The following is a 27,476-nucleotide window of genomic DNA, read 5'->3' on the forward strand; positions in this document are numbered from 1 at the left end:
TGTGGCACGTTATAGACTAACAGATGTATTGGAGCATAAGCTTCAGAGTTACCCATTGAGATGAATGGGACAGTTCAACCCTTTTAGAGCTGTAGGTTGACTGCCGTACTGTAGACTCAGTTAGACACTGCTTCCTCAAGTCATGTTTGAGAGGTTGCCTTTGTGGCTGTAAGGTAAAAGTTTATTTTATAGAATCTGATGTGGCTATGGTAGAAGTGCTGGCATGATGTACCACCCTGTCATTAGCTTTGTTTGACCCTGCATGGGTGTATTGTAGTGTAGTGGGACCCTTAGAGGACAAAATATGTCCTCAGTTACACTCCTGGGATGCTCTCTGAAATGTTTGAAGTTGTACATGTGCGTCTTGAGGCTAGAATTTGGCCCACAGACGGCGAGAGAATTCTGTGACCTTCTTGGCCTAAATTCTGCTCTTAGTTATAATTGAAGTTGTCCAGCTTCCTGGGGATCAGAGTGACTGAAACCAGAATTAGACTCCTTAAGGCTGGGCCTTTTACTGTTGCTGGAAGACTTTCAATAGTTTAATTCTCTGCAAATACAAAAATTACATTCTCATATTTACTGGGGTTTAAAAATTCACTTACAGGAGTCTCCCATGCTCCCCAGATTACTTCCTTTTAATCCCCAGGCTGACCAATTCCTTAAACGTCTAACTATATTCACGTTGCTTAACTTAGTGTTGTAGGTCTATAGATCCTGGGCCTTGCTCTGTATCACCCACTGCAGTCGATCGATTGGATTGGGCCCTGTGCTTTTCTTAGCATGAATGGCCTTTTTTCATTTTATCTTCGGGGTTTGTACTGTTGCCTATCACCATACTTCCTGACCACTGTGCAGCTTGTGAGTGGGGGGGCTGAATTACTCTATGCCCTGTGGCAGTCTTGATGTGTTCCATTGTTTCATGCTGATGGAAGCCTATGCAAAACCTGGAGGTTACACTGAACTCTTTTCATGGTACTAGTGGAGACTTCAACACTTCCTCTACTTGGCACCATATAAAGAGAAACTCTTGCTGAGTTCAGTACTGACGATTGAGGCTGGAGCTTGAAAGGCAAAGGAAGGAACCCATCACAGTTTTATTTTTCCTTAGATAAATTTTTATATAGAATATATTACAGTCAGAGTTCTCAGCTTTTAATCAAAAGAGACGTTATTGCAATTTTTATCCAGTGAATCTAACGGTAGAAGTAAAACATTCTAGAAAGCTGTCTTTAAAAAAGAGAAAAAGGAAAACCCAAACAAACAGAAAGTACATGAGTAAGTCACACTGCTCGGGATACAATTATCCAAAGAGTACAAGAGAGAACCATAGTGGCTAAGGGAGCACAAAATCAAGGAAGAAGCCGACGATGAGTGTAACATTACTGCAAAGAGGGCAAGCCTGTCATTTCCTAGCAATTTTGGCTTCCTGGATGAAATGTTTCTGCTCCATCTTTATTTTTTATTTTTTACTTTTTGAATCAGTAACTTAAGATGCAGTGTAAAAGGATGAGTTAATTTCTGGCTTTTGCTCATGTTATGTGTAGGGGGAACTTCACCCCCGCCTCAATTCATGGAGCTTGTGGGCGACTTTCTCCAGTTCAGCTTCTATTGCTGCCAGGCTTTCCAACTCCTGATCCTAAAACATCGGAAATAAAAATATGAGAGGTAATTACACAGCATAACGTCAGCCCTAAGTCTCTTTCTTTGCATTGACCAATCAAAGAGTTTATGGTATTTATCTGGGCCCGACAGGTGAAGCAGGGGGAGAGACAATGTTATCTAGTGGATAACACACTGGAAGTCAAGAGATAAGGGTTCTATTCCCAGTTCAGTCAGTGGCCTACTGTGTGATCTTGGTCAAGTCATATCACCCCTTTGCGCCTCTATTTAGACTATGAACTTGTCATGGCAGAGACAGTCTCCTACAATGTGGGGCCTGACCTAGCATGTTAGGGCCTGACTTTTGGTCAGAGGTCTCCAATGTGTGGGGCATGCCCATTTGGGAGGTAGGGGGGTGCGGTGATGGCCTGGGCCAGCTCCCATGGTGGGCAGGGAGGTAGCACCACCCTGTTCCATTCCCAGGGCCCTGCACCCAGGGTCCCAGTTGCTGCCTCCTCTCCTGGGGCTCTGCTTCCGGCTGTGGCTGCTGGCCTCAGGCACCACTCATAGAATCATAGAAGATTAGGGTTGGAAGAGACCTCAGGAGGTCATCTAGTCCAACCCCCTGGTCAAAGCAGGACCAACACCAACTACATCATCCCAGCCAGGGCTTTGTCAAGCTGGGCCTTAAAAACCTCTAAGGATGGAGATTCCACCACCTCCCTAGGTAGCCCATTCCAGTGCTCCCGCCCCCGTCTCAGCTATGGCTCCAACCATAGCCCCCTTACCCATGTCTGCATCTCCCCCCTTCCCAGAGCTCCTGGCCCTGACTCTGGGGTCACCGGGCGGGGGGGCACAGACGGGGTAACTGGGGGCACAAGGTAAAAAGTTTGGGGACCACTGCTGTAAGTGCTACTATAATATAAATATCAGTATGTGTTTGGGGTGTTTTTTTGGTGGTGTGGACATCTACCCACTGGACACCTCCACAAGCCCTTTAGCTGAATTTTGCATAAACTATTTTTGGCTGTGGCTTCAATCCCATCTATTCCCTTTTTTTCTGAAAATACAGTATTTCAATTAAGAATCAGGTGTCATACTCCTCGCACCTACATCGGCGCTGTGGGAGTGCCTCACTGTGCTCTGAGCTCTAAGAAAAGGAAGGTATTTACAATACATTGATGTAGGAGTTCTGAGGCATCCAGCTGAGCAGAGAGGAGATCAGAAGCTGTTGTTTGGGGGGGTTAATTTCTTTAAAATAGAGCTGGGTTGTTCAGAGAAGCTATAACCAAGCTGGATATTGTTAATATTCATGTGCTGTACATCCCAGCACAACATTTCTCTCATTCTGAACCATAACGCCAATCTAGACGCATATGTAGAATAATCTGGGTTTAATCATTCTGGGCACTTTTGTGATGTTTTAGATTTTCAAAGTATGTACTATACATTGATCAGTCTTCACAACACCTTTGTGAGCCAGGTAAGCAGTGCCCCTACTTTGAGAGAAGAAACCTGAGAGACAGAAGGTGGGATTCACAAAGGCACCTAACTTCCCTTGAAATCAAAGAGCCTAAATACCTGCAACATTTATCTGCCTAGCTACCTGTGTTTGTAGAAGTAGAGCAGTTGCTACACCTAGTTGTGCATTTATGACCTGTGTACAAGAAGTTGAGGTTGCTCTTGTGTAGTCACAGCTGCTACTTTACTTTTCAGCATTATGTAAACAGCAGTGGCTCCCTAGGGGACAGTATGGGTAACTTCCATTATGGTTATTGAATTCAAATCCACTTCACACAAAAGGACAAGTACGGCGTCCTGCTGAAGCCAAAATGTATAGCTTTTCCTGGGCTGGTGGGTAGGTCCTACTTCACCAGGCGTTGATCCCAGGACAAAGATGTTATGAAACCTAATTCGCTGCACTCCAACCACCACTGCTCCGGCTTGACCTATGGCATCGGATCTCAAACTTCGTTGCACCACAACCCCCTTCTGATAACAAAAATTACTACATGATCCTAAGAGAGGGGACTGAAGCCTGAGCCTGCCAAAGCCTAAGCCCCACCACCTTGGGCAGGGGGACCAAAGTCAAAGGCCAAGGGCTTCAGCCCCAGGTGGGGGTGGGTCTGTAACCTGAGCTCCTTCCACCCAGCCCTGTGCTACAGCTTTGGCCCTGGGCTGTGGGGCTCAGGCTTCAGCTTCTGCCCTAGCAAGTCTAATGCCACACCTGGTGACCCTATTAAAATGGGGTCCTGACCCACTGACCTATGGTAAAAATTACCTGCAATAAGAAATACCACAGAGGGGCTCCTGCAAGGCGCTTCCCACCCCCAGCTCTGCACACCTCCCTGCTGCCTGGTAGGGAGCCTTCCCCACAGGTTGTGGGAGGAAGGGGGGGGAATCTGAGTTTGGGGGCATTTACATTGGGGGCCTGCCCTTTTCCTGGTGGCCAAAGTAGAGTGTGCCAGGTTTGTCGGGGAGGTGGGGGAGAAGAGGTTTGCAGGAGGGTCCTGGGGGGGGGGGGCATGTGGCTTCAGGAGAGGGTCCCCGTGGGGGGGTGTCCTGGGGGGGGGGTGGGGAGGGTATGTCCATTGGGCTGTTCCCAGTACAGGGGACTTGGGTGCCATAAGGGTTCCCTATAGGCGTGGGGGGGGAGTCCCCAGGAGGTGTGCATGTGGGGGTGGGGGTCTGTCACTCCCTTCCCCGAGTGCGGGGTGGGCGTCAGTGTGGAGGATCAATGGTGGTTCCCCAGGAGGGGACTCAAGGGGGGGTTCATGGGGGTGCAGGATCCGGCAGGTTCCCTGTGAAGGGGTACAGGGGGGAAATCTGTAGAGGTTAGCGCTGGGCGTGTGGTGTGATCTGTCAGTCCCTCCTTGGAGGTGGGGTAGGTTCCAGAGGTCTGTCAGTCCCTCTCCGGGGCAGGGTATCCCCTAGGAGTGTGGGGGGGGGGCTGTTGATCCCTCCCCCAGCTGGGATGCAGGCAGCACCCTATGGGGTATGGTGAGCTGAGGGTGGTCTGTTAGTCCCTCCCTGGGCAGGGGTTCCCTAGAGGGTGCAGGGGTATCCCTGGGGGTGTGAGGCAGTCTGTCAATCAGTAAATCCTAAAGTCTGAACTGTCTCTGTTAGTAGTAGTATTAAGCTCCCTGCTCCTCTCCCCCAGTATAGAAGTTAAACTACACCAATGACGTTACCTCCTGTAGCTGAGCAGGGCACAGTGGAGGTAGCCCCTTGCTTGTTGAGTTAAAGTCAATGGCTTATGTTCCCTCAGCTACTGGTGTCTTGGTGTTGCCTCTCACAAGAGTTGTCTAGTTCTACCCGCAGCCCCACCTCGTCAATGGCGTGATTTCCAAATTAAGATGCCCCATTCTGAGACAGCCAGCTTGCAAAAAGAGAAATGCTACTGCTGGTCCCAGGCCTCTGAGCCTGGTGTGAAGGGAGTTTGGTTGCTTCTAAGGCCTTGGCTACACTTACCCGGTAGTTCGACGGCTGGAAATCGAACTTCTGGGTTCGACTTATCGCGTCTAGTCTGGACGTGATAAGTCGAACCCGGAAGTGCTCGCCGTCGACTGCGGTACTCCAGCTCGCCGAGAGGAGTACCGCGGAGTCGACGGGGGAGCCTGCCTGCCGCGTGTGGACCAAGGTAAGTTCGAACTAATTCGAACTAAGGTACTTCGAACTTCAGCTACGTTATTCACGTAGCTGAAGTTGCGTACCTTAGTTCGAATTAGGGGGGTAGTGTAGACCAAGCCTAAGACTGGTTCAAAAACAGGAGCAGATTGGGCTCCCTGAAGTTTCCCGAGCATACAAAGCCATTGCTCCTGGTTCTGTGTGCAAACCTGGTGCTCAGAGTGACATGTGTGCCTGGATTTCAGAGGGTCTGAAGGACAATGTGTAAATTAGTTCCAGAGTCTTATAAGCTCCCAGAACAATCAAAAAAGTGGCTCCTGTTGTGATGCTTTTCCTCCTGCCTTGTGCTACCAGGGAAGCTGAGTCTTCTCAGGCCACTAGTGGCTTGAAGAAATTTTATACATAAAGTTACTTGGCATCTTTCTGGTCGTAGAATGACAGTCTAACAGTGGAATATCTGTTTAGTTTACAACAGGCTCCAAGAACAGTATGAACATACACTCCTAGTTCAATATGGGATGGGGGAAGATCATCTTCCAAAGCATCAGGTACTAGGCTATTGCTGGAGCTAGGATACCTTAAGATCCTATGATCTGACCCAACATGGCAACTATGGAGTTGATTGTCTGTTTTCTAATTCCAGGGTTGAGCTGAGAAGCAGTCCAGGAAGGAGGGAGGAAAAAACGGTAAGGTGCTATAGAAGCAGAATTCTTGCCTCCTTCCTGGCACTTGGGTGGGAAGACTCCCTGTGCTGGGGGTGTTTCCTGTGGACAACCTCCACCAACTTTCCATCCGCTGGATGCTGCTGGACTAATGGTACAATGGATGGATTGCAATGGATAATCAGGACCCCCATGACTTGAAAGCTGATCAGAAAACTAAATAAAACTCTTCCTCCTTCACAGAAACAACTGAAATCCTGTGGCAAGGGGCCATGTCTGGCAGTAGATCACTCCTACTGAACCATCGCCTTTGCAATATTGCTCAATTTAATCACAACTTCTAATTATTCTGGTTGGTTTATCCTTCAGGTGCTCAGAATGGCTCGGTGGCCACAGACCTTCTAGTTAGTGACATGCTAGAGTTTTGACATACAAATAGTTATATAATAGCAAACATCAGTCATTTAACATTTTGCTGGTTTAAATGCAAAATCATCCATCCTGCTATTCATAGGCCAGCCTGACTTCAGCTCTAGTGATGAAACTGCTAGGGCTTTGGATAAATGACCCTTAAAGGCCTTAAATAGAAATGAAGGGAGGAAGAAAGTGACTACATTGTGGTGGTGTTTAGCACAATGTCAATCTTTTCCCTTGCAGACTCTCCCAACCTGAAGAGATTGGGGTAGCGCGACAGTTTGTCTCTTTCACCAACAGAAAAGTTGGTCCCACAAAAGATAATATTTCTGAGACAAGCTGGGTGAAGTACTAAAGGTTAGTTACCCTGCTGCCAAGATGCATGTGAATGTACCTGACTGACCCATGCAACTACAGTAAGGGTAATTGCAGCTACGCTTTTTTATGGGTGTTTTTTGCACATGGATCTAGGCCTTTCTTTTTGTTTGTTATTTGTTTGGCCCTAGAAGTCTGGATCAGGTATTTACATTTCTCTTATAAACGTTAAACCAGGAAATGCTTTTTACCTCCCCATGTTGGGGATGCATCCTTTTTAAAAAAAGCCTGTGACAGTAAATTCCAGATCTGCACCCTCTGTCCCCGATTCAAAGTCTGGTGAAGTCAGCAGAAGTATTTCCATTGACTTGAATGGGCTTTGGATCAGTCCTGGTGCACAGGCTAATGCTACTGGATTACTGGCACTAATTTGTACTATTGCACATACCAGGCCAACTTCGTGGCCTTATTAGAGTGTACTCTCTATGGGGCAGGGATTTTTTTGTTATATGTTTTTACAGCTCCCAGCACAATGTGGCTGGGGCCTCTAGGTGCTATACCATACAAATAATAAAAACCAACCCTGAACTGAGAGAGGATCACAGACTAATAAAACACAGCTACCTGCCGAACACGGTATAATAAAGTAATGGTGTCAGCTATTAAAAAAAAATATGGCACCTTCCTAAACCTCTCAGTGCACTTTTGATACCCTGCAAAATGACTGGATGGTTTTTTAAAAAAAAACAAAAAAAAACAAATGCATGCACAGGTATCACACCAACCTCTGTTCTTCTGTTAGCACTTCCTTCTTCATCCTTCTTTTCTTCAGGCATGGCGGCAAGCGGAAACCCTGCTTCGCTGCTGTCCTCCTTTGCATGATGTTTCCATGACCTTCTCATATCCTCTTCTGGGTTATGGAAGTCATACTTGTGGGACCTGAAGGACATTTTCATGGACCTATCTGGGTCTTCGCTGCTGTCGTTTTCCTCCATGCGCTTCTTGGATGTCAGCTGCTTGGCCAGCTCATCCATTTTGTTCCATCTCTTGGAGTCTTCCCACTCTCTGGAGGGCTCCTCCTCCTCTTCCTCACTTTTGACATCCCTGGGGTGGAAGGTGTCCTCTGCCTGCATTGCTTCGTCCTCTGACCAATGTCTCCCTCCTTTTAGTCCATGGGATTTCTCTTCCTCTTCCGAGCTCTTCAAACCTTGGCCAAAGCCCAAAGCATCTTTGTTATCTGAAGCATTTATTGAACAGAATGACAATGAAATAGTGTTTAGATTAGTTAGACCCAGTCTTTGCACCAAGCCTTATTTCTTACTGAATTGCTCTATGTGAACTGACAGACATGTTGAAGCAACAGATTCATGGATCTGAAGGCCAGAAGGGACCATTATGAATGTCAAGTCTGACTTCTTGTATACAACACACGTCACATGAAAATACAGCTAGACGTGCAGGAGGAGAAGACACATATGCACTGCAGTACTGACGACAGACAGACTGGAGCTAGTTGTAGTCAAGAAACTTTTAAATAGCCTGAGACGCTTGAATAAATGATGTAAAAGCTCTTTGAAAACTGACCAGACCCCATCATAAGGCTTAGAGTGAAGTAACTGATGGGCAGATTTACAACAGTATTTTGGTGTCTAAAGATGCAGATGGGCCTAGTGGGATTTATGTATAACTGCTGGTTGGAGTTATGCTTCTAACCTGCTTAGGTACACTTGGAAATCCCTCTAGGTGCCTAGCTACACTTTTAGGCCTCTAAATACCTTTGTGAAACTGGCCCGGAGCTCTCCTTTTGTCAAACAGCACAAAATGAATAAGATGGCTGGGACATCATATGGGATACGTACCGCCTTCCCTGGGAGTCGCCTCAGTCTCATCCTCAGCTGAGCCAAGTATCCTGTCTGCTTCTGTAGGCTGCTCATCTTCCAGGGTGCTTCTCCCAGCATTCTCTTCCTCAGTATGCTCTTGTAGGGTCTCCTCTTCTGCTTCTTGGCTCTCTTCCTGGCCCTTTTTGGAAATCTGCTTCTCTCCCTGAAGCTCCCGACTTCTGTCGGTCTCTTCAGGCTGCTCCTCTTCAGCCTCTTGGAGCTTGTGCTCGGCCAGCTCATCCTCTTGGAGGTCGTCATTGATGTGGTTGTCTAAAGCATCTTCCCTTGGCGATTCTTCAGCCTCACTGACCTCGTTGCTGTCAGCCTCCTCTGCATTCTCCTTGTCGTCTTCAGAGCCAGCTTCACGGAGTCTTAGCTCCCTCTCTTCCAGGCTGTTTTTCTCATCCTCTTTGGACTCCTCCCTCTCACTGTTCTGCTGGCTTCTCTCTGCCGCTAGCTCAGCAAATGAGGCTGTGGGCTCCTCCGCAGCGATTTCCCTTGATTTATCTGTAGTGGCAACATGGCAAAACCAGAACCTCTCTTTAGAAGTCTATTTCACAAATGAGGAGGCTTCTTACTGATCTATGGGCTCAACTCCGAAAAAAAAAAATCACTTAATTAAACCTATGTTTCACTTTAAGCACATGAGTAAGTCCATCCTGTTAACAATGCATTTAAATAGATGTTGAGCTTTAACCATGTGAGTAGGTCCATTGATGTCTACTGTACTGAATCATGGGTGGAATTAAAGATAAACATGTGCTTAAGCCGACCCACTATTCAGTATAGTAGACTTAAAGTTAAGTATGTGCATAAGGGCTTTGCTGAAGCAGAGCCTATATTACTACCTTATCTCAGACGATAAACTATCAATGCCTTTGAGATTAAATATAAAATAGAAAATCTCTTAGAATTATAATCATGCTTTACATTTAGATAGCACTTGACATGCTCAAAGTCCTGTGCAAAGACTGGCTAATTCCTACTCACAACAACCCTACGAGAAAGGGCAGTATTAGTCCCACTTTATACAGATGGGATTAGTATGACTGGGCCAAGGCTGCTCAGACAGTCAGGGGCAGCTACTGTTGGCCAAAGGGTTTTATTTATTTATTTATTGGTTGTTGTTCACAATGGGGCCTGATCTCAGAAGGGGCAGAGGCAGTACAAAAAAGTCAATCATATTTTAAGAGCAAAAGAAAGAGGAAGAGACAAGAGAGGTGAGAAAACTAGAAAAGAGGTAAAAGTAAATGGGCATAAAGAGAGAGAAGATGGAATGAAGCAATGCTAAAAAAAAAAAAAAAAGCTTAAGATGAATAAATGTCTTTAATGTATTCAAGCTCCTGCATTATAGCATATATTCCTGGCAGAGAGGGTCAGGGCCAAGAATCTTCAGACTGATACTCCCCTTGGGGCTGGAAGAGAGCACATGCCAGCAGTTTAATTTTTTCAATTTGGTTTAAATGAAAGGCTGATGGCTGGATCCCACTCCCACTGAACTCAGGGGAAGCAGGAGCAAGCCTTGATGATGGGGAGCTTCCTGTCCCCTCAGTTTTGTTTGACTATATTAGACTTTGCAACAACTTAATCAACTGAGATGGCCATGGGCGCTCCACTGCTGAATGCAACAGCTCAGAACACTGCACAGTGTGGAATAACAAAGCATGGTACATACATAAGACCATAAGAACGGCCATACTGGGTCAGACCAAAGGCCCATCAAGCCCAGTATCCTGTCCTCAGACAGTGGCCAATGGCAGGTGCCCCAAAGGGAATGAACAGACAGGTTATCATCAAGTGATCCATGCCCTGTCATCCAATCCCAGCTTCTGGAAAATAGAGGTTAGGGATACCATTCCTACCCATCCTGGCTAATAGCCATTGATGGACGTATCCTCCATGAATCTATCTAGCTCCCTTTTGAACCATGTTATAATATTGGCCTTCACAACATCTTCTGGCAAGGAGTTCCAGAGGTTGACAGTGTGTTGCGTGAAAAAATACTTTCTTGTGTTTGTTTTAAACCTACTACCTATTAATTTCATTTGGTGGCCCCTTGTTCTTCTATTATGAGAAGGAGTAAATAACACTTCCTTATTTACTTTCTCTATACCACTCATAATTTTATAGACCTCTATCATATCCCCCCTTAGTCGCCTCTTTTCCAAGCTGAAAAGTCCCAGTTTTATTCATCTCTCCTCATACGGAAGCCATCCTATACCCCTAATCATTTTTGTTGCCCTTTTCTGAACCTTTTCCAATATATCTTTTTTTGAGATGGGGCAACCACATCTGCATGCAGTATTCAAGATGTGGGCGTACCATGGATTTATACAGAAGCAATATGATATTTTCTGTCTTATTATCTCTCCCTTTCTTGATGATTCCCAACATTCAACATTTTTGACTGCCGTTGCACATTGAGTGGATGATTTCAGAGAACCATCCACGACTCTAAGATCTCTTTCTTGAGTGGTAACAGCTAATTTAGACCCCATCATTGTATATGTATAGTAAGGATTATGTTTTCCAATATGCATTACTTTGCATTTATCAACATTAAATTTCATCTGCCATTTTGTTGTCCAGTCACCCAGTTTTGTGAGATTCTTTTGTAGCTCTTCGCAGTCTGCCTGGGACTTAACTATCTTGAGTAGTTTTGTATCATCTGCAAATTTTGCCACCTCACTGTTTAACATATTCATAAACAATCTGGAAAAAGGGGTAAATAGGACTGGGCCCAGTACAGATCCCTGGGGGACACCACTATTTACCTCTATCCATTCTGAAAACTCTCCATTTATTCCTACCCTTTGATTCCTATCTTTTAACCAGTTATCAATCCATGAGAGAACCTTCCCTCTTATCCCATGACTGCTTATTTTGCTTAATACAAATAGCTCTTCCAGAAATCATACTCGCTAAGTTAGATGGTGACATGATTTTACTTTGGAATCCATTCTGTATTGAACTATATTTGCAGCAAACTAATCCCACAGGCACTACCTTCTTCTGATATGGAAAAGAGAAGGCTCTGAGCCAGAGAGAATGACCTAAAGTCTCCTTTTACTTCCACCGGGCAACTCCCAGTTAACCAATAGGATTGGACTGGGGGAAAATAATCACAGCTGAGTTTGGTCTGTTTTAGGACCCTACATTTTTTGTGCATCCAAAACTCCCACTGGCTTCAAGGGATACATGAGCTGGCCATTAGTGCTGCAGGTGCTCAGATACAATGGTGATTGGTGTCTCATGAAAACCTAGTCCGATACATAGAGCAAAGATGGACTATTAAAGAGGATGGGATCTGTCACATCTTTCATCGTAGGACTCACCTGTTACTCATTTTAATACTGAAAATGGCAGCAGGATGGCAAATCAGTATCCATTACGATTTAGAATTTTTCCAGTAATTATGGCTGCGAAATGAAATGTTTCTTAAGCCATTAACTAATTCCAAGCAAAACCAAGGTCGCTAGTCTATTTCAGCAACAAAAAAAGGACTAAAATGTGAAGCAGATTGTATGCATCAAGGCTGTTAGAAAGAACATCCCTGTTTACTGTACTACTTGGATTTCCTGGGGGTTAGGCTGACACTAACCTCTTTGCATGTTCTTGTCATTCTGGCTTTCAAGGACTTCTGAAAGTTCATCTTCAAAGCCACCGTTTTTCTTCTGCTGCCAGGTTCTTTCATTGGCCCCTGTGTCAAATAGGGAGGGGGTCAAAAAGCAACATTCCCCACTATATTTTAAAGAATTGTGTCAGAAAAACTGTTTCAGTACATTTTTTAATACTAAACTCTGACAATAAGAAGCTGGAATGAGAAAAATGCATTAACTAGGAGCTACATGAACCAACTGTATTAACCATGCTTCAGCAAAGTACATCATGTGCAAGCCCATACAGCTGGAGACCGATAACCCCTAAGCAAACAGACATTTAATGGGAAGAGACACTTGGAAAACAGTAATGCTGAAGGAGACTTAGGGTGAAAGGGGACAGAAAAGTAGCTGTTGAATTGCAGTGAGGCCTCAGTCTAGCAAAGTACTTAGGTATGTGCTTATTTTAAGCATCTGAATAGTCCCATAGAAGCCTCACCCTTCTCCTTCTGTGAATTACCCACTTCTACCATCATACAAGAGCACCCAGTCCATGCGCATCTGTTCCCTTTTCAGTGCTTGCTGTCTCCACTGTGCCACACACTTGCCCCTCTCCCATGCATGCTCCTCTCCCCTTTGATGTATCAGCTGCCACCAGAGGCCCCGTATGCCTAATCCCCCCAGTGAGAAGATAAATAGGGATTCCTTCACACAGGGTGTTTTACAATTCATGTCATTGAAGAAGAGCAGCAAGGAGTGGCATTTATTATGACATTCTTTATATTACATAGTGCCCCGAAGTCCCAGCCTCACCACGATCACAGTCCCCTTGTGCAAGGGGCCATCCGAACATTTAGGCCTTACCCCAAAGAGATTCCAATCCATATAGACAAGGAGGACAAAGGGTGGGAGAAAAGTCTGATTACCCTCATTTTACAGAGGGGGATGGGAGGCTCAGAAACATGAGGTGACTTGCCCAGTGGAGAAAGAAGAGTCAGGAAGGCTGAAGCAAACACAGGCATTGATCCTAGAATTCCTGAGGCCCAGCCAGTGCCTGAGTGACAGATCATAACACTCAGCTCTTCTACAGTGTGGTTCCATCAGAACAACCACCTCTCTCTCCAGGCATGGCCTCTCCAATCCCAAGTTAGCCCCTGCCTCCAAATCTTTGTAGAGGGAAACAGGCCAGCTTTTTCAGACCAATCCTTCTCCACCTCTACGAACAGGCAAAACAATTTGGGCTCTTCCAGACCACTTTACCTCAGCCAGCTGAGCGGAAGAGGGAGGGAGGTAGGCAAGAGCTTTCCATGGTCAGTGCTTCCCCTCCCCTTCCTTCTGCTGGTTCCCTATTCTGCAAGAACCATTTTCCACTAGAGATCTATGAGCTACATTTTGATCTGATCCCAGTAGTCGGGGCGGGGGAGGGAGGGCAGCATGTGATAGAATAATCACAAGGGGGGGGGGGGGGAAGGAAGTGCCTTTATCTAGCTTAACTTGCATTATTTTAAACATGGCCTAATTTTGTGAGTGAAAAGTAAGACCCCAGTGGAGAACACTGCAGAGGTAGCTTTAGTTGAGAGCATAACAACGGCTCACCCTGTACAACAGCTCCAAGGAGTGCATGAGCATTTAATAGGGGCTTGGTCAAACCGTGGGGAATGGCACCCCATGGGGGTAAAAGCTCTGTGTAGGGTAAATGAGGGCCAAAGGGACTGAGTCACCTAGTCCATTGGTCAGGACATGCAGCTGGACTGTTGCTGCTGCTGCTACTGGGCAATGAGTGGAGGTAGCCCATTACTCCTCGTCACAAGTAGGGATTTGGGCCAGTGGATCAGCATGTTGGTCATTGGTCATGCTCCTGGCTCACCCACATCCCGCCTCTCTTTGGTGAGCTCTGGCTGAGACCTCCGTGGTGGGCAGGATGGGCAGGTCAATGCTGCTTTTGCCCCCTCTGCACAGTTTTCACTTTGCTTTTAAGCTGCCTTGGGGCCCACATGGGGTTGGTTTGTGTTTGACTATAACTGAGGCTCTTTAACGCACCAGATACTTTTCCTAATCTCTCGACCTTCCACTCTCCTACTCTGGCGACACCACCAGAGGACCCAACCACATCAGCCACACCATCAAGGGGTCATTTACCTGCACATCTACTAATGTTATATATGCCATCATGTGCCAGCAATGCCCCTCTGCCATGTACATTGGCCAAACCAGACAGTCCCTCCACAAAAGAATAAATGGACACAAATCGGACATCAGGAATGGTAACATACATAAGCCAGTAAGTGATCACTTCAATTTCCCTGGTCATTCTATTACAGATTTAAAAGTCACTATCATTGAACAAAAAAACTTCAGAAACAGACTTCAAAGAGAAACAGCAGAACTAAAATTCATTTGCAAATTTAACACCATTAATCTGGGCTTGAATAGGGACTGGGAGTGGCTGGCTCATTACAGAAGCAGTTTTTCCTCTCCTGGAATTGACACCTCCTCATCTATTATTGGGAGTGGACTACATCCCCCCTTATTGAATTGGCCCTGTCAACACTGGTTCTCCACTTGCAAAGTAACTCCCTGCTCTCCATGTGTCAGTATATAATGCCTGCATCTGTAACTTTCACTCTATGCATCCGAAGAAGTGAGGTTTTTACCCACGAAAGCTTATGCCCAAATAAATCTGTTAGTCTTTAAGGTGCCACCCGACTCCTTGTGTTTTTGTAGATACAGACTAATCGGCTACCCCGATACTTCACTCTCCTTTTTGTTTGTTCTCGCCCTGTCTGTTGACTTCCTGGTTTCGCTTCTCTGAGGTTAGTTCATGTTATTCCTGGTCATCCGAAGCAGACCACATTTCTACTTCTTACCAGGGCTGTGGGACACACTGGCAATGAAATTCCAGAGCCTCAACATTCAATATCCCTTAATGACAATGAATGAATGAATGAATGAATACAAGAATTAGATGCTGCTTCTGTTCCTGCTATGTTGATTTGAGCTCAGACCCAAATGTGGTACAACACTTGTACCTACTAGTGGGAGCAGGCAGCAGCTTTTCATCCACACAGATAATGTGCTGAGAAGGGGGAACTGGTTGGCCCTATGTGCATGACTTAAATTCTGCTTTGTGGCTGCATGGGAGGACAGAGGCAGACTGACAGCCATGCCTGCTCTGCACTATTCAGAGTGTGTGTGTTCAAGGTCACACAGACAGAACCAGGAGCAGAACTCAGATTACCCAAATGCTCTGGCTCTCGGTGGTTGAGCTGGTTCCAGAGGACAGTGATGCAGGTGGTTTGCGGGAGAGGCCACAGAATCCACTGGCCCCAACATTCCAAGCAACAGGTGCAGAGGACATGAAGTTCCACAGAGGGAACAGCATTGCAGGCCCCCAGCATGGCCCCAGGTTGGGGCTGATGGATTTCAACACTCCTGCTTGCACACCAGCAAGTGTTTTGGGCTCTCTGCAGCTGAGCCTCATTTCTCCCTACCTGCTGTTAAGAGGGATAAGAATTAATATTTAATGCTCTGAAGTCATCCAGTCTAAATGATGACCAAAATACAGCATTTAACAGTGGAAAAGACTCCCACTGACTTCTATGAGCTTTGGCTCCGGATCTTATAGTTCAGAATCAGCAGACATTGATTTGGTCAAAGTTCAATTGTATTTCTAACTATAAAGGTTGCTTTAGTTTAAATAAGCCATAGTGTTTCCCTTGGGTATCTGCTATCCATAAAAGAGTAGGCTCTCTTGGGTAAGTTATACGGTCAGTTACACCGATGTAAACCTGAAGTAACTTAATTGGCTTCAGTGGAGTCAATCTGGATGTACACAGGTGTACCTGAGGGCAGAATTTGACCCTCTGAGTTTATGGTCTTATTTGTTGGATAGAAAAGTTTTCAGTTTTATAAAGTTATCTGTAGAACATTTATATGACTCAGAAATAATAACACCCTCCTGTCACTTTAATTGTAGCAGAACTGTACCTTGAACTGCAAGTTCTTGAAGCTCCTTCAGCAAATTTTGATGACGAAGGATTGAAATGATCCTTTCATCTGCAACAGAAGATTCTTGTTACAGGTGCAGCAAAGCAAACGTTCTGGTCACATGCTCCTTTAGCTGGTCAGTTTATTTACTGAATTTGCTCTTAATTGCAGAGCAATCAAAAATCAATTCAATTAAAAAAAAATGACGACTTTAGGTTTTTAACTTCATGCAAGTGACCCCGGACTTCAGCTTCGGGACAAACAATGCTATGACTGCAGCACAAGAGCTTCATTGCCAAAGGTTAAAGTCTCTGAATTGGTAAATAGATTTTTCCTAACTAACAGATACTCAGTATTTCATGAGACCATCATAGAAAAGTGTCTGTCTGTACCTCCTCTGAGAGTTTCTAGACACTCCTGGCTGATTGGCAGCGGGCTTGGCTTTGACAGAGTATCAGAAATGACCTCTACAATGCACTTCATCACCTAGAAAGATACAAACATACAGATTAAAATCTCTCTCATCTTGGCTTTATTTATTACCCAAGCTAAATGAAAAAGATCATAGGGCAAATCCTACAAATATTTACATTCTACATGTTTGTGTGTGTGTGTGTGTATATACACACACACACACACTAGTTCCACAATAGGGTAGACTGGGAGTTTCTGTTCTCCCTGTCTCAGAATACAAGGGGGCAATCAATGGAATTAAAAGGTGTGAAATTAAAAAATAAATAAAAGTAGATTCTTTTGAACACAACATGTGAATAACCTGAGGAACTCATAGCCACAGGAAGTCTTTGAGGCCAATAATTTAGCAATATTCTAAAAGGGATTGGACATTTATATGAATATCCAAAGTTATAATTAATACCTAATTTAGGAAGGACTATTCAAACTTGTACTCCAGGACCTAAGCCAATTACTAACTATTAGAGTCTAGGAGGAGACCTGTGTGGAGAGCAGCTTGTCCCTCAATTGCCTACTGTGGGGTTCTTACACTTTCCTATGAAGCATCTGGTGTTGGCCACTGTCAGAGACAGGATACTGGACTAAGACTCTTAACTGCTACTGTAATACTACTACTAATAGATTATTTGGTTCTGATCCTGTCTGGCCGTTCCTGTGTTTCTAGGTTCCCATTTACATCAATGTAAATGAGAAGAGAATTTTGCACCATTTTTGTCTCATTGATTTGTTGAACAGAAATGAGACAATGAGCTTGATTCTCCTCTCACATAAGAGTAACTCCATTGGTGTCGCTGGAGTTACGTCTGATTAATATTGATGTGAAAAGAGACCCAAGGCTGAAGATTTCAAAATACAAGCGCAACAAATGTGCCGTGTGCCTGTGAGTCCATTTCACATGGAAACCCCAACATCTGAGTACACAGTAGTGTGTTTGTGTTTGAATTAAGTGATTGAGAAAGTGAGGGATGATTGCTGGATTCAAACCGATGCTGTGTTTACGCTAGTGCGCAGACCTAACCTGTAGTCTTTACTCGTGAAAATTTCCCTATTCCTTTAATTTCCCAGATATAGATTTGGATGGAGATTGTCATCCAGACTATTAAGGGAGTGGCACTTGAAATTGCAAACCCAATAGCAAGGATTTTTAATTAATCTATGACTGGAAAATAGCTAGTATAGTACCTATTTTTAAAAAAGGGGGAAAAACGTGATCTGGAAAATTACAGATCCATTAACTTGACCTCAATTGTATGCCAGCTCTTGGAACAAATTTTAAATTTTTAGTTAAGGACATAAGGGTACATGGTAACTGGGATAAAATATAACATGGTTTTACAAAAGGCAGATTGTGCCAGACCTACCTGATCTCTTTGAGAAGCTTTTTAACTGATTTTTTAAACAAAGGAAATGCAGTAGATCTCATCTACCTGGATTTCAGTAAGGCACCTGATACAGTTCCACATGGGAAATTATTAGTTAAATTGGAGAGATGGGGAATGAGAGAATTGAAAGGCAAGAAACTGGTTAAAGGGGAGACTACAACAGGCCATATTGAAAGATGAATTAGCAGGCTGGAGAAAGATTACTAGTGGAGTTCCTCAGGGATCGGTCTTGGTACCAATCTTATTTAACATTTTCATTAATGACCTTGGCACAAAAAGTGGGAGTGTGCTAATAAAATGTGCAGATGACACAAAGCTGGGAGGTATTGCCAGTACAGAGGAGAAGTGGAATATCATTCAAGGAGATCTGGAGGACCTTGAAAACTGGAATAGAAATGGGATGAAATTTAATAGTGCAAAGTGCAAGATCATGCACTTAGGGACTAACAATAAGAAGTTTTACTATAAGCTGGTGACACATCAGTCAGAAGCGACAGAAGAGGAGAATGACTTGGGTGTACTGGTTGATCACAGGATGATTATGAGCCGCCAATGTGATGTGGCAGTGAAAAAGGCTAATGCAATCCTGGGATGCATCAGGCAAGGTATTTCCAGCAGATATAGGGAAGTGTTATTGTCATTATACAAGGCACTGGTAAGACCTCAGCTGGAATACTGTGTACAGTGCTGGTCTCCCATGTTTAAGAAAGATTAATTCAAACTGGAACAGGTGCAGAGAAGGGCTACTAGGATGATCAGAGGAATGGAAAAACCTAACTTATGAGAGGAGACACAAAGGGCTTGACTTGTTTAACCTAACCAAATCAAGGCTATGGGGAGATATGATTGCTCTCTATAAATACATCAGAGAGATAAATACCAGGAAGGGAGAGGAGTTATTTACATTAAGCACTAATGTTGACACGAAAATAAATGGATATAAACTGGCCATCAATAAGTTTAGGCTTGAAATTAGATGAAAGTTTCTAACCATCAGAGGAGTGAAGTTCTGGAACAGCCTCCCAAGGGGCACAGTGGGGGGCAAAAAACCCTAACTGGCTTCAAGACTGAGCTTGATAAATTAATGGAGGGGACGGCATGATGAGATTGCCTACAATGGGATGTGGCCCATTTGTGACTGCTGGTAGCCAATTTCCCCAAATGCCGTAGAGGGGCACTAGATGGGGAGGCTCTAAGTTACTTCAGAGAATTCTTTCCCAGGTGTCTGGCTGGTGGGTCTTGCCAACATGCTCAGGGTTCAGCTGATTGCCATATTTGGGGTTGGGAAAGAATTCCCCCCCAGGTCAGATTGGCAGAGATCCTGGGAGTATTTGCTCTGCAGCACAAGGCATGGGTCACTTTCCTGGTTTAAACTAAATAAATGGTGAATTCTCTGTAACTTGAAGTCTTTAACCCATGATTTGAGGACTTTGGTAATTCAACCAGAGGTTATGGGTCTAATATAGGAGTGGGTGAGTGAGGTTCTGTTGCCTGCAATGTGCAGGTCAGACTAGATCTGGGGGTCCCACAAAGTTTTTGGTGGCCTCAGAGTGTAGCCACCAACTCTTGCTGGTGGCCATTCTGACAATTTTTCCTAAAATAATGAACTTTAGGAAAAACAAAGAAATATTCACATATACATGTCCAAATTATTGTAATTTATTTATGTAGGGTTTTTTTGCAGCCTCAATAATAAATAATGTACAGTTGTCTCTATTCTTTACTGGACCTAAACAGAATAGAAAAACAAATAAGGTGCTTTACACGTTCTTGTCTTTTTTGTTGTTGTTTCTTTTGCGTTTTTTTCCTAACAGACTTGCTAGCTAGTAAGTCTGCTGCTGTGAGAAGTGATACTTGTATGTTAATATCACTTTTCACAGCCACACAGCTAGCTACTAAGTCTGTTGTGAAAAGTGATATTAATAAACATACAAATATCACTTTTCACAGCAGATTTACTCAGCCCCGGCAAGCTCAGGGACAAATTAAGCCCTGTATGGGGACCTGAGGGAGGCACCAGGAGCCCAGAGCGATGGGGGAGGGGAGTGTGTGACCCCAAGGCTGGCTCCTGTCACCACACTGCTGGCAGCCTGAGCTCAAACCGCTGTGGCCAGATACCAGAGCCCGAGCCTGATGTCTGTGGTTGGATCCTGCCATTGCACAGCCGAAGCCGGGATCTGGAGAAGCCAGTGGGGGCTGGGGGGGTAATGGGTATGGCCCTACCAAATTCACGGCCAAGAAAAACGCATCATGGACTGTGAAATCTGGTCTTTTGTGTGCTTTTACCCAATATTATACAGATTTCACGGGGGAGACCAGCATTTCTCAAGCTGGGGGTCCTGACCCAAAAAGAGAGTTGCAGGGAGGTTACAAGGTTGTTTTAGGGAGGTCATGGTATTGCCACCCTTATTTCTGCACTGCCTTCAGAGCTAGGTGGCTGGAGAGCGGCGGCTGTTAACCGGGCGCCCAGCTCTAAAGGCAGAGCCACCGCCAGCAGCAGTGCAGAAGTAAGGGTGGCAATACCTTACCATGCCACCCTTACTTCTGCGCTGCTGCCTTCAGAGCTGGGCAGCCAGAGAGTGGTGGCTGCCGACCGAGGGCCCAGCTCTGCAGGCAGCAGCACAGAAGTAAGGGTGGCAATACCATACTAGGCCATCCTGACTCCCGTGCTGCTGCTGGCGGCGACTCTGCCTTCAGAGCTGGGATCCCAGTTAGCAGCCGCCGCTCTCCAGCTGCCCAGCTCTGAAGGCAGCGCCACTGCCAGCAGCAGTGCAAAAGTAAGGGTAGCAGTACCACAAACCCCCCACCCCCAATAACTTTGTGTCTCGCCCACAATTCCCTTATGGGTCAGGATCCCTACAATAAAAACACCATGAAATTTCAGATTTAAATAGCTGAAATCATGAAATTTATGATTTTTAAAATCCTATGACCATGAAATTGACTAAAATGGACTGTGACTTTGGTAGGGCCCCAGTAATGGGGGAGGGGTGGTGAGTCCGGGGCCAGAGCCCACTGCCACGTGACCAGGAGCCAAAGCCAGAGGCGGTAGCAGGGGCCAGGGTGGAGGGGGGCAGACTTGAGCCTGGGGCTGGAACCTGCCACCACCTGGCCAGGGGATGGAGTCCTGGGACAGAGCCTGGGGCCCAGAGACGGAGACTGAATCTCAGTAGCTAGAGACCAAAGCCCTGTGGCTGGGGCCTGCCACCTCCTCTGATCTCACTGCCTCTGGGAAGTGGGTGGGGAAGAGACTCACTGGCTGCCTGCTCCTCTAGTGTTTGTGTCTCCAAAGGGGGGCAGGTCCAACCCCTGCTGGCAGCCACGGGGGCAGGGCCTCTGCTTCTCCCCAACCCCTAATCACCGCCCAGTAGGCTATGGCCACAAGAAAAGCCCCTGGTAGCCACATTTGAGAAATATTGGACTAGATCAGGGATTGGAAAACTACAGCGCGGGAGCCACATCTGACCCACCAGCCGATTTAATCCAGCCCTGGAGCTCCTGCTGGGAAGCGGGGCTGGGGCTTGCCCTGCTCCCGTACTCCAGCCAGGAGTACCTGCAGCCGTCATCTGCTCCACGCAGCTCCCAGAAGCAGCAGCATGTCTCCCCTCCAGCTCCTACGTTTAGGAGTAGCCGGGGGCTCCACACGCTGCCCCTGCTCCAAGTGCCACCCCTGCAGCTCCCATTGGCTGCAGTTGCTAGCCAATGGGAGCTGCAGAGGTGGCGCCTGCGGACAGGGGAGTGCGTAGAGCCGCCTGGCCGTGCCTCTGCATAGGATCCAGAGGGGGCACATGCCACTCTTTGAGGTAAGTACTGCCCAGAGCCTGCACCCCTGAGCCTCTCTTGTGCCCCAACCCCCTGCCCCAGCCCTGATCCCGCTCCTGCCTTCTGAACCCCTCGATCCCAGCCCGGAGCATCCTTCTGCACCCCAAACTCACCATCCCCAGCCCCACCCCCTGCACCCCCAGCTGGAGCCCTCACCCCCCCATACCCCAACCCCCTACACCAGCCCTGATCCCAGTCCAGAGCACACGCCTGCACCCCAAACTCCTCACGTCCTAATGTTCTAAATGAATGCTCATCTCTTTATAGCCTGAACTTCTTTTCAATTTCAGCAGGCTGGCCTTCTAAGAGTCTTAACCTCTTAAACCGTACTACTCACAAGAGATTCAGAACATTGTGGCAGCACAGTAAATTAACACTAGTCAGCAATTTCCGGGTGCCAACAATATTGCTTGTTCAAGCAATCAGATGTATTCATTTATCAGATAAAATGGTTGAACTGTTCACAATTTGTAAATAGCTAATTTCTTTCAACCATTTGATTTTGCAGATTAAAGGGATTTCAGAAAGGGATAACAAAATGAAATATCTTCTTGTAAATACTTTCACTGTTTATAGAGATTGATTGGTAGACTAGAAGCATTAACAGAGACATCTAATATAATGAAAATAAAAACGTCTATGTTCCCTTTGGTATCACTCTCTTATATGACAAGCAACCCATTAATATTAATTTTACATGTGCTAAAAACACACCATGCACCCATTAAACAAGACAAAGAGGCAGATTCTGATACCCTTGCTCATGCTGAGTAGCACCTTACTCCATGAGTAGTCCCATTTAAATCAATAGGGCTTGTGGAGTAAGGTGTTTCTCAAGATAAGTAAAAATATCAGAATCTGGCCCAAATAAATGCTATAAACAAACATTTTGTGGTTATATTTTATGTTCCAAAGGAACCTAACATTCTTTACATGCTGATTTACACCCACACATATTTTATATATGTACACATGCCTGAGATTCACTTCACTCACCACGGAAATGCTGCCACATCTGGGTGGAACTTGGCAACTATTAATGTGACAATCGTGTAGTCCCCACTCAGGCAAAACTCATTGATTCCACTGATTGTTTTGCCTGAGTAAGGTCTGCAGGTTCAGGCTCTAATACTCCACTGTGACATTACATTCTCCATAGAGCTATTCTAAGTAAGATCATGGAATTAAACTCTGAAAAGGTTCCATCCTGCTGTATCTACACAGAAGAAAATCCCATTGAAGGGTTCAGGCCCTTAGAAGGAGTGGAACAAAAGATGAGAACCTTTGAAATATTTTCAGCAACAATAAAGGCCTTTAAGTGGGAAATACTGGCCTTCTGTGGCCCTGGAACTGATGAAGGACCAGGAGTATTTCAAATGTTTTAAGAAGTTATGGTCAGACTCTCAGTGGAAGTAATTTTGTGTTAAGAAAAATATACCTAGCTATGGAGGAACAGCTTTCAGTGCTCAAACTCCCATTGCCCCCACCTGCACATGCGTAAATTTTACTCCACCTCTCAGCCAACATCAAGAACTGGGAACACAGGGCAACATGGCAGACAGAATCCTACAATGGAGGCTTTGTGTTGAAACCTCAAAGTCTTGCACCATGGGCAGGTTGATGAAGTTTCTATTTACTCTGTAACTTAAACTAGAATTTTGCCTGGCTCATGTGGTGGTAGCCTAATTACTCATCAAGGGCTTGATCCAATTCCTTCTAAAGTTAATAGAAAGACCCCCACTGAAATCACTGGGAGCTGGACCAGGTCCCATTACAGGAGTTGGAATCATGAACAAACAGAGCTCTTGGGGAATAATTCAGATGTGGTGTAACCCCACTGACTTCCACATCATTACAGCTACTTACACAAAGGCTGGATTTAGACTTTTAATTTTAAAGGATTGGAAAATGGGCACTTCACACAGATGGTGCACTTAACTTTGGGGAAGCCATCACAAAGCAGACTCAGAAAATCACCAGTTACAGTAGAGGGTAAATTATGGGTTTAATAGGCTTCCTCAGATGGCAACCACTGAAGCAGACGTTTCTGCTCCTTACCTACCCATGTAACCTTTTACAATTACAGTCATTTGAGCCAGCAAAAAAGACTGAGACAATAGCAAATGCCTTGCTGCATTCATGAGCCATCAGCTCAACTCACAGCACTGCTAGCAGGCTAGTAGTTCTAAACAAAGCAGCTGCAACAGCTCTCCAGGTTCCCGTCTGTAGACAAAGGAGGGGGAGTTTTTTCCTTGTAGTACTTGCACTGTAAGTAACAGTGATGATGAATGGTGGAGTACAAGGGAGCTAGCATGGAGCTTGACAGGCGCTCCCCCCCCCCCAAGGAAAAGGGAAAGCGCCTTTTGTGGCTTATCCTTGAGAGAAGATTTTGATTAACAAACACATTCAACAGGCAGGGGATAAGGACTGGCATTTCTGCTCCTTTCCCAAATATTAGAGAAGAAGTGTAATTAGCTAGTTTGAGAGAGAAGTTAATTTGAAAAGGTACATACTTGAAAGAATAATGCTAGAGAATTTCTGACTGCACCTCTCTCACAGCTAGGTAGGTTGATAGGTAGATGTATGTACATAAATAAGTAGGTAATTATACACATGTATAAGTATACATGCATATGTATGTGCAAATACGTACATACTCACATATGTATCTCTGTTATGCACACATACATACACACATGTGGGTGTGCATATAGAAAGATATCACTAAGCAAGTCAAGATATCTGAAGAAATATTAACAGCTAGAAAAAAGTGAGTCCTCTAAACATGCATGTGTGCACCTGCATAAAGTCTTTACATTTTCAACAAAGATGGCTCAGGGTGTGTTTATAATCAGTCAAATACAATGTAACTAGAAAGCCAGTTTCTTGACCATTCACACTCTCCTTTGTCTGTTGCTGAACTTGTCAAGGGGTTGACAAAAAACAAAAAAACAAACAAACAAAAACAGTTTGAATTATACATAAAATGTAAATCCAGAAAGTGGAGCAGATAATGCAGCTGGAAAATCTTTGCCCTAATAAGAAATGATTCATGCTTCACTATTAACATTTCCAGTATTATTTTCAATAATGCTTCTGGACAGATAAAAGAGAAGGAGGTCCCTCAGATTTCTTGAGTTAACAGCAAGAGAGACATCAGCACTCCGATTTTTAACAACACGGGCTCAGAGCTTACCTTAGCATCCCCTTTATTCATTGGATTGGTTACCGGGAGGGCAATGACTGTAAACATCAAAAGAAGGAAAGGATACCTGGTTAGTCTCCATCTCCTGGCACATTTCCAGAGAACCGGGGAACGGCTGGGGAAACGCAGGCAGAGCGCTCCAGCTGTGTCCAGAATGTCAGCAGGAAGGTGGAATCTTGGGCTTGATTTTCGACCATAAACCCACACCAGCTTATTAACTATGGGCTTCACCAATCAGCAGTAATCGGCGGACTCTAACGATAGGGCTTGGGTTTCTCCCTCTCCAACCTTAGAGGTTGACTTAAACAGGCCCCCAAAGTGAAGCAGACGGGACTGCAGGCGAGATTTTATCTGACCAGACGTTTTGCAGTGATCAGCTTCATGTGGCTGAGTCTGTGCAGAATTCTTCCAACGCCCAGGCTCATGAAATCAAGCCGCTCCCGGTAGCCAGTACCTGTCCGGCAACCGCTAGCTCTGAGCTAGGGGCTAGAGACCGATCGTATTGCTGCTAGCTACAGCGAGACGGGCGAGCAGAGCAATGGAGGGGCGAGCTGGTGGCTGGATCGGGCTTTATAAAGCCCCCGCGGGCGGAGATGACCTTGCAGGTGTACTCAGTGATCGGGGATGTATTCGGGGCACTGTCATTTCCCACCCACGCAGAGGCTTGTCTCGGTGCCCCCAAAGAAGACACCCCTGGGTGTCTGCGACCAGGCAAGGCTGAGGGGAAGCGCTGGCTAGAAACACCTTTGCGGCTGGCTCGGGCGACCCTAGCGGCTCTCGGCTGCCCCAGCCGCCGCAAGCGGAGAGGCGCTGTCCTTGGTGCTGAAAGGACAGTCACTGCGGAAGAGCGTCCCGGACCACCTCCCTCTGCCCGGGGCCAGCTAAGCCCCCGCCACGCCCCACACTTACCCTGCACCGCCAGCAGCAGGGCAGCGAAGCCCCCTCTGCAGCCCATGGCGCCGGCAGGCCGGAGTGAAGGCTGGCCGGGTGCGGGCGATGCGCTCCTCCCCCTGCAGCGCTGCCGGACGGCTTAGGGCGAGCAGGTAACGCGGGGCTCTGACCCGGGGCGGGCCGGCGCAGATCCGCTGGCGGGATTAGCTCGTGTGTGTGTCCGCCTCTCCCCAGAGCACCCCGCCGCCTTTGCCGAAGATCCCGACAGGGCACTGCAGCAGCAGCCCCCTCCTTTATATACCCCTGCCCTCGGAAATGGCGTCAGGAGAAAGCCACCGCCCCTTCGTCCGCCCACTGCCAGCCCCTGCTCAGCCGGGAATTGCGGCGCCCAGGCACGGAGCGCCCCGCGGCTCACACACACTCCGCTGGCAACTGCTGGCCATGGTGCTGCGCTCCGGCCAGCAAGGCTCGGGACCCCCATCGCCGCCCACGCGGCTGGCTCAGGCAGGACGGGAACGTGTGATCTGGTCACACGTTTTATTTTTGGTAACAAGCATCGAAGAGCTGGATCAAAGTCACCCATTGAATAGGGCCAATTAGTGGGGGTGAGGAAGGGACTGGGAGGGTTATTCAAGGACTAGTGGCCTGGGGCTCAAACTTTGTGTCTTGGTGACCCCTTTGACACAGCAAGCCTCTGAGTGCGACGCTCCCTTAGAAATTAAAAATGGGGTGAGTAATTTAATTTAACAGAGGCTCAGCGGGTTGACAGCTGGCAACCCCCCGTAACCACATCAGGGGTCACAACCCCCAGTTTGAGAACCCCTAGCCTAGTGGAATGATTCAAGTTTACAGCCAGCTGGGCATCTTTCCAGTGGAGCTGACAGGTCACTTCTTGTGCTGGAAGACAAGCCACATAACATGCAGCCTTGGTCCTTGGGGGCAGTGCCAGCTCCAGGTTTTTTGCTGTCCCAAGCTAAAGCTAAATAAATAAAAAAAGGGTTGGAGTGCCGCTGCCGAAGCAAAAAAAATAAAACCTGGAGTGCTGCCCCTTGAGAAGTGCCACCCCCAAAGGGCCGGAATGCTGCCCCTTGAAAAGTGCTGCCCCAAGCACATGCTTGGAATGCTGGTGCCTAGAGCTGGCCCTGCTTGGGGGGGCAAACAGCCAGTCTGGGCAGATAAAGGTTGTCAGGATTGTGATTGCACAAGAAGACATGCCATCTAGTTCTTCTTTGCTCAGTACAGTCTATCTGGAGATATACCTATCTCATAGAACTGGCAGGGACCCTGAAAGATTATTAAGTCCAGCCCCCTGCTTTCACTAGCAAGACCAAGTACTGATTTTGCCCTAGATCCCTAAGTGGCCCCACTCAAGGACTGAACGCACAACCCCGGGTTTAGCAGGCCAATCCCCTGCACACAGTCTAACAAACTCTAGTATTATCCCCCTTGCTAAGGTGTCTCCAAAATTGGAGCAAGTAAACCTAGCTGATTATTACAAGTTTGGTTGATAAAAGTAATAGTGTTGACACAATAGATTTCTGTAAAGTTTTGATATGGTGCCACACAACATTTTGATTAAAAAAATAGAATGCTATGAAGTTAGCATGGTACACATTACA

At 46.1% G+C, this 27,476-nt stretch overlaps 1 protein-coding gene across 1 annotated transcript; it reads right to left on the reverse strand.

The window, feature by feature from the left end:
* Positions 1-1,092: 1,092 nt before the first annotated feature.
* CHGA (chromogranin A) lies at positions 1,093-26,137 on the reverse strand. Its single transcript, XM_034769712.1, has 8 exons — positions 25,876-26,137; positions 24,958-25,004; positions 16,476-16,569; positions 16,084-16,152; positions 12,099-12,197; positions 8,477-9,004; positions 7,403-7,854; positions 1,093-1,636 (listed from the first exon to the last, which is right to left on the reverse strand). The coding sequence occupies exons 1-8, from the start codon at positions 25,919-25,921 to the stop codon at positions 1,553-1,555; spliced, it is 1,419 nt and encodes a 472-aa protein (XP_034625603.1). The 5' UTR covers positions 25,922-26,137; the 3' UTR covers positions 1,093-1,552.
* Positions 26,138-27,476: the final 1,339 nt, after the last annotated feature.

The sequence above is a fragment of the Trachemys scripta genome, chromosome 4 (genome assembly GCF_013100865.1).
Source record: "Trachemys scripta elegans isolate TJP31775 chromosome 4, CAS_Tse_1.0, whole genome shotgun sequence".
Lineage (NCBI taxonomy): Eukaryota > Metazoa > Chordata > Testudines > Emydidae > Trachemys > Trachemys scripta.

Coding starts and splice junctions, on each gene's coding strand:
- CHGA (XM_034769712.1), bottom strand. CDS start 25,921: ATGGGCTGCAGAGGGGGCTTCGCTGCCCTGCTGCTGGCGGTGCAGG. Junction 25,005..25,875: donor CCTGCTGCTGGCGGTGCAGG/GTAAGTGTGGGG, acceptor TGATGTTTACAG/TCATTGCCCTCCCGGTAACC. Junction 7,855..8,476: donor GGCGACTCCCAGGGAAGGCG/GTACGTATCCCA, acceptor TAAATGCTTCAG/ATAACAAAGATGCTTTGGGC.